Source organism: Microtus pennsylvanicus, chromosome 10 (assembly GCF_037038515.1).
Source record: "Microtus pennsylvanicus isolate mMicPen1 chromosome 10, mMicPen1.hap1, whole genome shotgun sequence".
NCBI lineage: Eukaryota > Metazoa > Chordata > Mammalia > Rodentia > Cricetidae > Microtus > Microtus pennsylvanicus.
In genome coordinates, this window is record NC_134588.1 from 48,424,411 (window position 1) to 48,440,450 (window position 16,040).

General features: G+C 37.3%; 1 protein-coding gene across 1 annotated transcript in view; it reads right to left on the reverse strand.

Moving 5' to 3' along the window:
• Xpr1 (xenotropic and polytropic retrovirus receptor 1) overlaps nucleotides 1–16,040 on the reverse strand; it is a 145,029-nt gene that overhangs the window by 103,946 nt on the left and 25,043 nt on the right. Inside the window, exon 2 of the mRNA XM_075988290.1 lies at nucleotides 10,406–10,457. Within this exon, the coding sequence (XP_075844405.1) occupies nucleotides 10,406–10,457 (52 nt within the window). The remainder of the gene's footprint in view (nucleotides 1–10,405; nucleotides 10,458–16,040) is intronic.

Genomic DNA, 16,040 nt, shown 5'->3' on the forward strand with positions numbered 1-16,040 from the left:
CCCAATTAAGAAAAACATTTGAGCATGTCCAACATACAGTGTTGAAACCTCTTAAAGAACCTTCTTAATGACACATACAAACATGTCAATTACCATGACAACAGCCACTCATCACACTGCCATCCTTATTTCTAGGAGCTTCTATAACAAAAGTATTACTTTTTCAAGTTACATTCAGGAGACAGAAACATATCTAAAAAACAGAGTAATAACAGTAATAGCTGTAGCAAAAAATTAAAACCCTATATTGAAAGAAGGGCAAATACATTATAAGAATAGATAATAGTAAGTCCACTTACAAACTCCTTAGTTTTGCTCCTTATTGTCTCATATTTCTTACAAAAAAAAATGTTGTGATCCTCTAGGACTAGAAGTTAACTTGACTCCCAGAACGAAAGGTTTGAGAGGCCAGGGTAATTATTAGTCTGGGAGCAAAAGATCTTCTAAGTCCAATCAGGAGCCTTGCTGATCAATAAAATTAATTAGTTGACAGCTATTATGGCCTTGACACAAACCAAAGGAAACATAATGAAGCTTAAATTACACCGCTACCACACCCCATAAGCTGACAACCTTCTCAGGGAGTCAAATAACATTCAAGTAAACATGAGCATTAGGTGCCAAAACACAACCCAATCCATTATGGAGCTCCTGCAAAAAGCCAAGCATTACTTGGTATTGCTCAAAACTAGATCTCTAGGACTGCACTGCATATGTGGAATGTATCACTGAGTGCTTCCTACCACTTACTCTCTCATCTACCAACTAGTTATTTTCACTATGTAAGCAGTGGTGGCACATGGCTTTAATCCTAGCACTATGGAGGCAGAGACAGGCAGATCTCTGTTTGAGAACAGCCTGGTCTACAGAGCAAATTCCAAGACGGTCAGAGCTACACAGTCTTTAAAAATAAACAAAAACAAAATACACACACACACATATACATACAAACACACACATGTAGCAATATTTATAAGGGCTTTTCTTTGAGGTAGCCTAGTCTAAAGTTTGGGTAATGGTTTGCAGTTCTCCAGGCTTTGTCGGCCACTTTGTTTAGGGATTTATATGCCATGAATGATATAAGACCATGTCAGCTATTTAGTGCCCTGAACATTTTGGAGGAAGAAACTAGGTTAGATAGAGTCTTAGACGTAGCTCAGGCTAGACTTCTATTTACTGTAGCCCAGACTGGCTTTAAAACAGGATCTTCCTGCCTCCATTTCTAATGGGCTGAGATTACAGGCCTGGGCCACCACATGTAACTGTACACTGTAATTTCATTCATTTTTCTGGTCTCCCTACACATTACATAACATAAGCAGCATTTAAAAATATACGGTAATACAGTATCCTTAAAAAGGACACGACTTTTAGCTGGGCCTTAAAGGAGGAGGAGGAGTTACTAGTGCATTCTATAAAACAGAACTAAGTATGTAGGAATGTTAAAAGACAAAAGTAATTGGTTTGCCCAAAGATCACAACTGTGGTGTTGGCTACATTCTCAGTATATGTGAAAGCTACAGAAGCCAAAATGGTTTTTGAGACATAGCACCTCTGACGTTTGACCTTGAACTCACAATCTTCAAGTCTCAAGTCTCCCAAGTGCTTAAGTTACAAGTATGGATTTTATATAATTTCCTTCTGCCTAAAATCCCATCTCCTCTACTAAGCATTCTCCCACTACTTCACTTAAAAATAAGATGATTTTGTAGTCACTAGATAAAATGCCCATGAAGATATATATTTTTCTAATCTACAATATTATTTTATACTCTTAACTTTTTCTGTCATAATATTATTTACCATTGTCATAAGTGAATCATGACATTTTTTTAAAGCAAAAAGTTGCTGGAGTCTTAAAAGATAACATTTTACTAACACACAGAGATCTGTATTTTTTTATTATAGGAAAAAAACAAAAATATGCAAATAGTACATTTCACCATATGAATTACCTTATTCTGATCTAGTCTTTGTAAAGAAATGCAGTTATTTTTTCTCACACAGTTATTTTTCTCAAAAAGCATTCCTTTATGAAAAACCTAGTGAGAATTTCATATTTTAAAATTTCACAGTGATTTCCGGGCGATGGTGGCGCACGCCTTTAATCTCAGCACTCGGGAGGCAGAGGCAGGTGGATCTCTGTGAGTTCGAGACCAGCCTGGTCTACAGAGCTAGTTCTAGGACAGACTCCAAAGCCACAGAGAAACCCTGTCTCGAAAAAAAAAACAAAAAAAAAATTTGCACAGTGATTGTAGAACAAAACTCTAAAATATATTTATCACACTATGTCAGAGCACAGATATTTCAACCTGGAAAAATATTCATGTTCCTCTGGTATATATGCAAAATTAATTGCCTGTGATAACACACCAATATAAATTCAATTTTCTTTTCCAATCCCACTGAGTGTACCTCTTGCAACAAACATACAGCAGGTCAGTTTCTCATCAAGAGCCACAAATGCCACTCAATCTCCTAGGTGATAAACAATGTTTCGCCTCGCACCCTATGGCTAAGAAAATGAAAATGTAATCAATATGGGTTCCTCATCTTCCACATTCCAGTTCTAAGGACCTGAGCTTGTGGTTGCTACTCGAGAATATTACTCAACCTAAAAAGTATCACATTTCAACTAACGCACACTTTTTCAAATCCAAAGTAGACTAACTAAGAATCTAACATTTAACAAAGTATTTTGCTTTTTAAACAGACACACATGTGGTTTATCTTTGTATGTTTTCAGGCATATACATGTATTTATTTCATTTCAATGAACAGCCCAACAGAAATTACATTAAAAAAGAGCCCAGTATGCAGTTTCTACAGGAAGAAAACCTTCCTGGAAGCAAATAAAAGAGTCAAGATTCCATCATAAATTGGCAAGGTCTATCTGGGTCCCAGTCTAGAATTAGAAAAGTGGGGAAATAGCAATCAGGTACTGACTGTAGTTTCATTTCTATAAAAAATTTTAGTATAAATATGGGATGTAAAGCATTAATGCAAGACATATGTTTCAGTGAACATAGTTCAAACTTCTAATAATTATAAACTTGCTATCTTAGTTTATTTTCCCATTGCTATGATGACTCTGACAAATACAACTTGGGGAGAAAAGTTCTATCTGCTGGTGGTTACAGGCTTGCACAGCCTCCTAGTCACAGCCCATGGAGCTTGAGGTGGCTGGTCACATGACACCCACAATCAGGAACAAAGAGGAATGAACACAAGTAATCTAGTGCTCAGTTTCCTTTCTCCATTTATACAGCTCAGGTTATGTCCACAATGAAGATGGGTCTTCTCAACAGGGCATAGTGGTACACGCCTTTAATACCAGCACTCAGGAGGCAGAGACAGATCTATGTGAGTTTAAAACCAACTGGTCTACATAGTGAATTCCAGGACATACAAGGATACATAGTTAGACCCTAAATCAAAACAAAACAAACAAACAAAAAAAGATACAGCTTCTTACTTACATTTAGTAATGTAATCCAAAAGTCCCACATAGACCTATCTGGATGCCTATCTCCCAGGTGATTCTAAATTCTGGCAAACTGAGAACTAATACTAACTATCATACCTGCTATATTATTCTGGATAATGCCAGCATTCGGGTTTTTAAAGGATTTTAAAAATTTGTTATTTATTTTTATTGGTGTTTGTGTGTGTGATGTGTGCGTGTGTATATGCCATGGCATGAATGTGGAGGTCAGAGGGCAACTTTCAGGAGTTAGTTCTCTGTTTAACTTTTCTGTGGGTTATAGAGACCAAACAGGTCATCAGGGTTGTGTGGTGCCTGCTGAATCATTTTGCCAGTCCTAGGTTTTTGTTCAATTTTTCCAGACAGGGTTTCTCTGTATTGCCCTCGCTGTCCTGAAACTCACTGTGTAGACCTGACTGGCTATGAACTCAGAAATCCAACTGCTTCTGCCTCCCATGCGCTGGGATAAAAAGTGTGCGCCACCACTGCCCATTGGATTTTTTTAATGTAAATTCTGTACTAGCAGCAAATAAATGGTGCTTGTAGCATTTATATCACATGGTAGATCCTATCCATTCATATATTTTTCTAAGTGACTTATCATACATGCGAGCACACATTTTTAATGTTGTCTGTTCTGTGCTGTTCTTATAAGCTAAGAAACAGCACTGTTTGATTAATGGTGACGCTATATGTTTTACTAAAGGTACTTGACTCTGCAGGATCACCAAGATTAAAAACCTGCATTAGAAACATTTCATTTCCTCCAGTATCCCATCTATAGTCTACTGAGTTGCATTTATTTTTATAATAGAATTCTGTTACCTATTTATATGATTAGTTAATGTCTACGAATGAGTATTAAATTACCTCTAATTCACTTTCTGAGAAAGAGTAGATAGTTCATCTCTGGAACAGTAATGCTATTTGTTCTTCAGAAGCACTTATTACCAAACACACTGAGGTTGGCAGCATCTCCCAAGAACACACACACAGACAGTTTTCCGGGGACTAAGTCGTTTTCATCTACAAGCTGTCACTTTACACTGCAAATGAAATGAATATGCAATCCTTTTCCAAAATGAGAAAATGAGATGGAGAAAATAAGGCATGCACTTAACTCTATTTCATGACTCATGGCATCAATCAGGGTTTTATATCCTTTCTAACAGAAGTTAAAGAAAGAATAAAAAAAATCTTAAAGAAATCACAATAAATGGTTTGGGTCTTATCTCAATTTTCAATTCTTAGTCATATTTATTTCTTCACGGTTCTCAAAAAATAGTTGCTAGAAATAATCTGAGCATTCCATTACCACCCCCCAGTTTAGTCTTCTCTTACAACAAACTAATCTCAAGCACAAGGATTTTTGAAAACATAATGACAAATACCACCACCCAAACAGGAAAAGCTACTCTTCGCAGCTGCCCAGCTGAAAAGGTGCATTAACATAGCTCCTTTTTTTATAAACGTCAAAGATTTTATTTCTGTGTCATAAAACCTATAAAAAACAAAATTTAGAGATGAGACAACCTAATAAAAAGGAAACTGGGGACTATGAGACCAGATTGTAAACATGGTGAAAAAGCAACATATTATGGATGCACACTTCACAGTGATCCTACGCATGCAGTAACTATTTCATGGATTTTAGAAATGCAGATCAATCTTCAGATCTAGGGCAGTGGTGAGACACAAGAAAATGCCTGCAGTGGACTCTGTTCATTCAAGCAGATACTCAGAATGAATTATTTACAAGCATACTTTTATCTTCAGCACTACTAAAAGCTCAATCTTAAGGAGCTTAGGGAAACTGTAACACATCTGCTAATCAAAAATAAACAGATCGAAGGCTTAAATGCTCTAACAAAACCATGTATAAGATTGAAGAGGTGGTGAGATTAAAGAAAAAATGTTAGAAAAACACAGAATAGGCTGATAGACAGTTACTTACATCAAGTCAGATAGCTGTTTTAAACAAATAAACTAGCTGTATTTAGCTAAGGTTGGCTAAGTATATTTCCCACCAAGAGGAATGCATTACTAAATAGTAAAAAGAAAAATGGCCATTCTTTTTACCTTAATTCAGTATCATTTAAATTTTTAACTACACTGAAGGGAAAAAAAAAGCCTAACAACTCACATGTGATCTTTCAAATCTATACCTACACTTCACATATCTTTGAAAGGAGATATATCAAAATATTAAAGCACAAAAGAAACAGTGTCCTCCTGCAAAGAAAATATAGTCTCAATAATTTGTCATATCTTGGGCATCAAAACAATATAGTGTCACAAAATTAGGATCTTGCCTCATGTGTTTTACTCATTTTAAAGAAAGCTATTTGTCACTTCAAATTACATCAACATCATAAAACACAACAAACAAAATGTCCGATCATCTAAGCAGCAGGTAAAATCCTGTATTCTAAAGGAGAATGCTGCGGAATAATCGTCTGTGCATTGTTGTGTTGCTCTCATTGCTAATAAAGACCTGCCTGGCCAATAAGTAGGCAGTATTTTTGGGGCAGAGAGAACACTGGGAAGAAGAAGGGAGGAGTCACAGGAGTCTGAGGAGACTCCATGAGACATGGAGCGAGCAGGATAGAAAGTATGTACACGAGGTAAAGAGGCCTCGGGGCAGACACAGATGAATAGAAACGCATTAATTTAAGTTATTAGAGCTAGCTAAAAACAAACTTAAGCTATCACTAAAGCATCTATAACTAATATTAAGTTTCTGTGTGGATATCTGGGAGGTGGCTTGTGGGGCAGAAAAGTCCACCCACAGGAGAAGGGAAGAAAAACAAAACAAATACATAAAAAATCACTACATAAAGAAGCAAACTAGGTTGATTTGTTCTTTCTCCCTAAAGACAATACTTAGGCTTCAAATAAAGGTAAAAATTTATGTATTCTTATTCATTCATGAACCAAGTGAATGTGCAAAGGTCATATATATTTTAGATAATGGATATTAAACAGTAGAAAAAAATTTTAAAAATCTTGGTCTCAAAAAATTTGTATTCTAGAGGAAGGCACAGTGGCCCATACTTAGAGCTCTAATACAAGTCCAAGCTTAGCCAGACTTGGAGACAGAAAGGAAGGCAAAGCTGGAGCTAGCAAGCAAGTGGAGGGTACAGGAGGTGAAATCAACATAAAACCAGATAGGGCACTTGTGGACCATAATAATACATTTTTAGATTGCATCCTTGGATCATAGGAAGCAACCTTGTGAAACTCAGTGTCTCATGCTTTCTGGAAAACTGTTATTAGAGATCCTATCCATTATATAAACCAAATATTCTTCATAGAGGTCAAAGGAAATCTTTTATTTATTGCTCGAAGTTGACCTTTCCTAAGCAAATAGTATATATCTGCCTCATGCACGTTTAAATTAAAAAAAATCTTGATATTGTGGGTGTATACATGATGTATGTGTGTGGAGGCACATGCCACAACATGTGCATAGGTCAGAGAACTCTGTGGTGTTAGCTCTCTCCTCCACCTTTACCTGGGCCTCAGAAATCAGACTCAGGTCATCTGGCTTGCATAGTAAGCACCTTTACTTCTGAGCCATTTCCATGACCCTTTCATGCGCACTTTGAAATTATATTCTCCTTTATCCTATCCTTGGAACCTTAAAAAACTGCAAAGTTCGATCTACATTTAGCTTCTGGCAGCTGCATAAAACCTTATGGTATCTATTTTCTTTTAAAATAAAAATTTCAATTTAAAATAGTTATAAATTTACCAAAAAAAGTGAGAAAGATAGTACAAAGTGTTTCCATCTACCCCCACCCATTTCCTGTCATGAGCATCTTATATAACAGCTTACCACAATTAATAATAATGTTATATTATTATTAGTCAAAGTCCAAAATTTACTCAGATTTCCTCAGCTGTTACTTCTTTCATATCTACTGTAGTTATTATTATATAACTTATTAGAATCTTATTAGAAGCTTGTTCTGGTGCTACCTTAAATCTTTTCAAAGATTGCATTTAAAGAATTAGACAAATTCACAAATCTTATAAATGTTCTTTAATCTTAACAATAAGCTATAAACATTTAACATATCTAAATAATATAGTACAGCTTTTACTTATTCAATTCAATAATAAATATTTTAAAAATAAATGCCCATTAGATACTATTAAAAAACATTCTTTTATATTATATATTATATTCATTTATATATGACAAGATGTAATGTGTAGTGATATTTTGCTTGTAATCTAACAGAGTTCAGAGCTAAGCCACTAGTTAGCCACAGACACCAGACAGTGGTGGTGCACACCTTTAATCCCAGTACTTGGGAGCCACATGCCTTTAATCCTAGCACTAGGGAGGTTGAGACAGGAAGGGAAATGGCTGGTAGGAGAGAGGACTACAAGGCAGGAGGAGACAGGAGCTCAGACATAGTCTGAGGTAGTCAGTCTGAGGCAGTCAGTCTGAGGACAGTCTGAGAATGCAGTCTGAGGACATGATCTTCCTTTTGGTCTGAGCACTGGTAGAGGTAAGAACTCTAGTGGCTGGCTGCTCTGTTTCTCTGATTCTTCAGCCTTCACCCCCTGATAACTGGGTTTTTATTATTAAGACAATTTAGAATTCATGCTACAGTGATGACAAATGCTTATAATCCCAATGCTCAGGGAGCAGAGGTAGAAAGATCCAGTTTAAGGTAGTTCAAGTTATCTGGTGGCTTTGAGGTCAGCCATGGCTATATGAGACACTGTCTTAAAAAAGAAAAAATTCCTTGATGTGGGATTCCCCTCTGTATGCTGTGAATAGGTTTTATTACCATTGGTTAATAAAAGGCTACTTTGGACTATGGCAGGGCAGAATATAGGTAGGTGGAAAAGCTAAACTGAATGCAGGCAGAAAGAAGGTGGAGTCAAGGAGATGCCATGTAGCTGCTGAATGAGAAAGATCCCAGTCAGCCACTGAGGAAAGAAAACATGTAAAAAATGAGGTAATGCCACAGTCACGTGGCAATACACAGACTAACAGAAATGGGTTAATTTAAGAAGAGCTAACTACAAATACGCCTGAGTCATCGGTCAAAGCAGCTTCTTTTTATTATCCAATGGTAATAAAAACATATTCACGGCATACAGAAAGGAATCCCATATCAATTCCTTATATAAATAAACTAATCAAATTATCAATGAATTTAAGAAACCTATTAACTTATGGGCTAATTAATGTCTAGAAGGGTAAAATGAACTAAACTGACATTACTGTAGTTATACACTATACATGACAATCACTGGAAAATGGTTTAAAATTTAGCTTCTGGCAGCTGCATAAAACCTTATGGTATCTAGCATACCTACCCTAAGCATTACAATGCCCATGTTCCACCCCATGATCCTATTTCAATTAGTCTGAGACAGGGACAAAGTGTCGCTTTTTTTTTAATTGTTTGTGAACTCAGACAATTATGTAAATTATGTAAATAAAAAGAATCCCTGATTTGCTGCATGTGAGACATATAACTGGTAATCGCCAGTTTAATATAAAAATACTCCTCTCTGGCATCAAAGCTTTTAACTCTATTAAAACTTAAGGACTGTGGGGAAAAGAAAAAGAGAAGACAAAAGGACTTTTTAGATATCATTAAGTCCTAATAAATATTTCCCTTTAAAAATGTTGAAGCTTGAGGCTGGTGAGATGGCTTAGCAGGTAAAGACACTGCTGCCAAATCTGGCGACCTGAGTTCAATCCCTGTGACCCACACAGTGACCTCTGTGTAAGCATACAATGGCAAGCCCCACCACTGCAAGACATAAATGAAAAAAAGTTGAAGCTAAAATCTTGTCTTAGACTTTGTTGATATAGCTTCATATACTGTATAAGCAGAAAAGTTATATTGGTTTAACTAATTATGGACTAAGACTTCATGATGGATGGATATAAACACTGAGGTGTTGTAGGAGGCTGCTCGCTCATTCCCAGACACCCCAGACTTGAAATAACCACACAGAAACTGTATTAATTAAATCACTGTTTGGCCTATTAGCTCTAGCTTGTATTGGCTAGCTCTTGTATCCTAAACTAACCCATCTCCATCTCCATTGGCTGTGGCTTACTGGATAAAGTTCCATCTAGTGTCTGGCATCTGTCTCCGGCAGGGCTACATGGCTTCTCACTGATTCTGCCTACTTTCTCCCAGAATTCAGTTTAGTTTTCCCAGCCAGCTCTATTCTGTCCTATCACAGGCCAAAGCAGCTTCTTTATTCATTAACCAATAAAAGCAACACATATATAGAAGGACTTCACACACCACTGATTGACGAAGGCAACAGAAAAACCTTCGACTAAACCAATATGTTTCACAGCCCTAAGATGATGTGTTTGTCAGTTTTATTTTGTTTTTTTGTTTTTGTTTTTTGTCACTGTGCCAAATACCCAAGACAAACCTTTCAACTCACACTTTCTGAGGCTTTAGTCCATGACTGGCTAGCTCTATTGTTCTGCCATGGCAGTAGCATCTGGTGGAACACAGCAGCTCAGTGCATGGCAGAACACTGAGAGACTAGAAGGGGCTGAGGACAAGGTCTGCCATTCCGGGGCATATTCCCAGTGACTTACTTGCTCCAAATAGGCCCCAGCTGAGCTCACAATAGTGTCACCAACTAGGATCAAGCCTTTGCATATGAGCCTCAGGGAAGCCCTTCATATCTAATCAATAACCGATGACTCAAGAATACAGCACAAGGTTCATCACAACCATCCAAGGTTAAGCGTGAAACAGACATTTTAAAAGCTAAAATGCTTTAAAAAGTCATATCAAAACCCAAAAGACATACATAATAGAGAAAATTATAGTGTTCATTTTATAGTCCAGCATTTAAAATATTTTTCCTTGAAAAGAGGTTTTTCTCTGACTAAACCTAGAAGTTAATTCATCTTACCTTCGACAGAAGGTGCCTGGTCCTGAGCTGAATACAACATATCCTTGAATGCCTATCAGAAAGAAAGAAAAATAATGCATGAAATCACAAAATTTTAGTTGTACTGAAAGCACATGAGCTAAACAATTCTTTTTTACTATTTAGTAACCATATTTAGTTTTCTAAATTAAAAATTTAGTGAACTATTTTCAGGTAACTTTAGTAATCCATCCCACATTGTACAATCTTTAATGAGTGTTCATTTATATACTTTACAATGAAAGGGCAACAGAAAATGAAGACACACCCAAAAGATCAAAAACACTCTGGATTAAGAAAAATGTGGGGAATAAAAGAGATTGCGTGAGAGGACTGACGGCGGGTGGGGATGGGAACATGAGCAATCAGGCTAGAGGGGAGCACAGGGAAAAGTACTGAAAGAGACTACTGGAGGTGGGGGCATTTCAGGGTCAGGTAAAAACCTGGCACAAGAGAATCTCCCAGGAAGTTACAGACTTAGCTAAATGACCCCAGCTAAGACTCCTAGCAACAGCACATACATAGCCTGAATTGGCCATCTCCTGTGACCAGATTGGTGCCTAGCCCAATTGTCATCAGGGTCATCATCCAGCAACTGATGGAAACATGCAGACCCACAGTCAAACATTAGGTGGTGTTTGGGAATCTTGCTGAAGAGGGGAAGAAAGGGCTGTAGGAGCCAGAGGGGTCAAGGACACCATAAGAAAACTCATTGAACCAACTAACCTGGGCTCACAGAAACTGAACTGACAAAGGAGCCTACAAGGGACTGATCTAGACACTCTGCATAAATAGAACAGTTGTGTAGTTTGGTCCTCTTGTGAGACTCCTAACAGTGGGAACAGGGGCTGTCTCTGACTGACTCTTTTACTGCCTTTTGGGACCCTGCACCTCATACTGGGTCACCTTGCCTAGCCTTAATACATGGGAGGTGGTTGGTCTTACTGCAATTTGATATGCCATGTCTTATTGATATTCAACGGAGACCTGTACTTTCCTAAACAGAAAGAGAAGATGAGTGGGTTGGGGTGTAGGAACAGAGAAGAGTGAAAGGAGAGGGAAGGGAAACTGTGGCTTGGATGATAGATAGATAGATAGATAGATAGATAGATAGATAGATAGATAGATAGATAGATAGACAGATTTTTTTTTTAAGAAACAAAAAAGAAAAATACCCTTAATGATGGGGTTGGCTCGGTGGATGAAAATATAATCTCAAACCTGATGGCCAGTGTCAATCCCTTGGACTCAAACACTAGAGAGAACCAACTCCTGAAGGTTCTGATCTCCACATGGCTGCATATGCACATGCACACTAAATAAATAAAATTTAGTAATAAAAAGGTCCTAACCACTGGACCACATAGTAAAGTGCAAAAAACTAGAAAAAATCTGTAACCTGAGCTGGTCTACAAATCATGGCAATCCTGCCCTGCCTCCTGAGTGCAGAGACTGCAAGCTTGAGACACCATACCTAATCCCCAGAAATCTTTCTATTTTAGATATAAATGTTTATTAGTGAAACTCTAAAAAGCTTAGGACTATAAAAAGAACAAGGATTTTATAGTTTTTCTTCCCCCAAATTATACAGTAGATTAGCTAACAACCATATTTAGGTAATTTGGATAGTTACAGTGTAGTTTCTCAATAAGTAGGTTGGGAGCTGGACTAAGAAGCATTTCTCAGGACAGAGATGAGAGACAGCTCAGCAGGTAAGTGCTACTACTGCCAAATCAGACGACCTGAGTTCAAAGTCAGGACCCACACGGTGGAAGGAGAGAACCAACTTCCCAAGCTGCCTCTTGACTTCCATAAATGAACTATGGCACATGCTTCCCTGACTCCCCCTCCAAAAAAAATAAACAAATGTTTTTTAAAGAGAGAAAGAGCACGAATTTAATGTAAAGAGAGCTTCCCATATAAATCAAAATATTCTTCAACCCATTAAGTAGATAAGGGATGAAGAACTAACCATAAACTTAGTGACTTTAACCACTTCAAGTTTTAAATACAGCTAACTACTGCCAATTCCCAAACTGGCATATGACTGAGCTCTTCCACCTTAAAATAAGTGACATTTGGGGCTAAATAATTTAAGAGGAAGAGTTCTCAGCATCTCTAGTGACATCTAGAGACACCAGCATCAATCCTCACCTCCCAGCTGCGATACTGTTAAATGTCTCCTGGCAAGCAAAATCGCGCTTCCCCAGAACCACCCACCCACAGTTTTCAAGTATATAAATACAGAAAAGGAATAAATAAACCTCTAGAGTGGCCCATTCTCTTTCAAAAGTATTCACATCTAGCACATTATAGTCTTCCCAAGTGAATTTACTATTTGCTTTGTCTTAATAATTAGTCTGTTAGTTCCATATCTATCCAAGCCTAACTAAAAGATCTCTAACAAAATAAAAAAAGTTTAAAATTCTTAAATTAATCCATCTTTGTTCACTTTGTTTTATAAAAGTATAAGAAAATTACCTATATTAAAACTTTACTTGTTTAAATGAAAAAATATTCAGTAAGATTCACTGTATGCAATTTGAATAGGCAATATAATAAAAAATAGGTATTTGGTCTTTAAAGTCCTTGGTTGGCACTCATGAAACCTTTAGAATTTACTGACTTTTACATACTAAAATTGCTCCAGGGGTAGGAGTTAGAGGAGAATCTCAAACAGCTTCAGAATGGAGGCTAGCCAATGAAAACAATTGACTACAGGGTTAAAACTTTCGGTCCTAGCTCTGAATTTCTGGGGAGGGCAAGGTGTTGGAAATAAGTTCAATCGCCTCCCTATACATAGTCAACCATGCCTGTGTAATGATATCCCCCAAATGTGTAGAAAAGAAATGGGCTTGAGGAGGAGGAGGAGGAAGTAGCATTGGGGTTTCTTTTCCAGGTTCTAGAAAACTGGAAATTGCTAGTCATACACATAGATGGATAGGGAGGATGGTTCAACTTGTAGATTCTTGCCTTTCTATTGGTTTACGCTGATACTGAGTTTCAACTGGACAAGTGCCTAGTGTCCTCAGAGCTGTCTGCATAGCAGCTGCTGTGTGTTTCAGGGGTCCAATGTGGATCATGTTTATTTATGTGGCAAACTTAGATATAATACATATTAAAAGATGGTACATAGTATCTTCTTTAATCATAATCTAATGAACTTAGAAATCAGCAAAAAAATTAATAAAATCGCAAAATTCATAAGATGTGAAAACTGAACAATATTCCCTTAAATAACTCATGTATCAAGCAAATCACAAAGCAAATTAGAAATGGAAAACACACATTTATGAGACATAGTGAGAGCAGTTGCAAAGAGGAAAACTTATACCTACAAAAGCTAAAAAAGCTCAAACCAACAACCTAAAGAATTATAAAAAGAGGAACAAACTAAATCCAAGGCTAGCAGAAGGAAATAAAATTATTAGAGTAAGTAAATAACATAAATGGGAAAACAAGATAAAATCCAGTGAAAGCAAAGATGCTTCTTTGACAGTTTCAATAATACTAGCAAATCTTTGACTAAGTAGATGGAAAAAAAACCCAGAAGTTAGCAAAACCATAAATGGACATGAGAGCACTGCTTCAGGTTCTATAGCAATAAAGGGGCTATGGAACACTATAAACAACTGTGTACTGACCAGTAAGATCAATTCCTAGAAATTTATAAAAATATACCAATATTAAATCATGAAAAAAAACAGAAAATCAGAATATATATATAATGTGTAAGAAAGCTGAATTGATACTAAATCTCTTCAAATATTTATTAAAAAATAAAATAAAAAAGAACACAGAGAAAATTTCCTAGTTCCTTTCTAGCCAGCAAAACCATACTATCAAAGCTAAAACAACATTACAAGTGACTAAAGAGATGATTCAACAGTTAAGAACACTGCCTGCTCATCCAGAAAACCCAGATTCAATTTCCAGCACCACATGGTAGCCCATAACTGTCTGTAATTCCAGTTCCAGGAGACCCAATGCCCTCTTCTGGCCTCTGTGTACACTAGGCATGCATGTGGCAGACAGACAAATATGCTGGCAAAAATACCCATACACATTAAAAAAAAGAAGAAGAAAGGAAGGAAAAAAAGAAAGAAAGGAAGGAAGAAAGGAAGGAAGGGGAGACTACAAGAAAACACAGCAGATGAGCATCTCTTATGAAAGCCATGCAGACATTCTCAGCAATGCACTGGATGTATAACTTCAGTGCATAATGCTTGCATCGCATGAATAAGACACTGGGTTTGATTCCTAGTAGCCAAACATATCACACACACACACACACACACACACACACACACACACACACACAAAATGTCTGATTCAGAGGACTTCAAGAGGTTATTTCTCCAAATAAGAGATACAAAGAGCCAATAGCCACATGAACAAATGTTTACACCACTCATTATCAAAGGGATACAAAACAAAGACACAGCAAGATAGCATTACTACTACAACAGCAACAACATCTTGGTAAGAATGTACATAATTGTACACTGTTGGTGGCAATTGTTGGTAGGAATGTACACTATGGGTGAGAATGAAAAACTGGAGAGGCTGGGAAACGGCCCAGTTGGTAAAGTACCTGCCCCACAATCATGAAAATCTGTGTTTGGTCCCCAGGACTCACATAAAAAGGCCTGTATGGCAGTGCACACCTGCACTGGGGAAGCAAGACGAGGATGATCTCAGGGATTTGTTGGCCAGCCAGTCTATCAGAATCTGCTAGTACCAGATTCAATGAGACAACTACCTCAAAAATTAAGATGGGAAGCAATAGCGAAAGACCTCTGGTCCCCAAACAGATGTGCATAAACACAGCAATAAAGAAAGAAAGCAAGCTATCAAGTCATTTAGAAACTAAAACTGAAATAATTGTCTGAGAATCATTGTTTCGATGACTGTTTTACATATATATTAGAGCTAAGGATACAAATAACCAGTCAATAATTGCCTAAGTCCCTTTTTCTCATTTCTGTGAGGTAACCCTTGACAAGAGCATTTTAGGAGTTACTTCAGCTCACAGTCTGAGAAGAAAATCAATCGTTGGAAGACATGGTGGTGGGAAAGGGACAGAGTTGGTCAATTCTATCAAGTCAGAAGGCAGAGGGAGATAAACGTTGATGCTTAACTGGCTTTTTTAAAATCCCTTTTTATTCAGCCTAGACCCCATGCCCATGGTGCTACCTGTGTTCAGGTTGGTTTTCCCTCCTCAGTTAAACCTCCCTGGAAACACCCGGAGATGAATCTCCTAGACAAATCCAAATCCAGAAAAGCTGAAATGAAGACTAAGTACACTTACAAGTACACCCCTTCTCAAATTCCACCCACGCCTGACCCCAAAAGGCTCATACCCAGAGTTCAATGAATATGAACACATTCATTCATTCTGATTTCAAAAGTTCCCACAGACTTTACAGTTCCTAAATTATTCAAAAGTCCAAAGTTTCTTCTTAGAGTCTCTTAACCATGAGGCCCTGTAAAATCAAAACACAAATTACATACATTTAATATAAAATGCCATAGAAAAAACATTCACATCCCAAAAGGGAGGAATGGAAAGGTGAAGCTAGAGGGCAAACACTAAATCTTGCAGTTCCATGCCCAG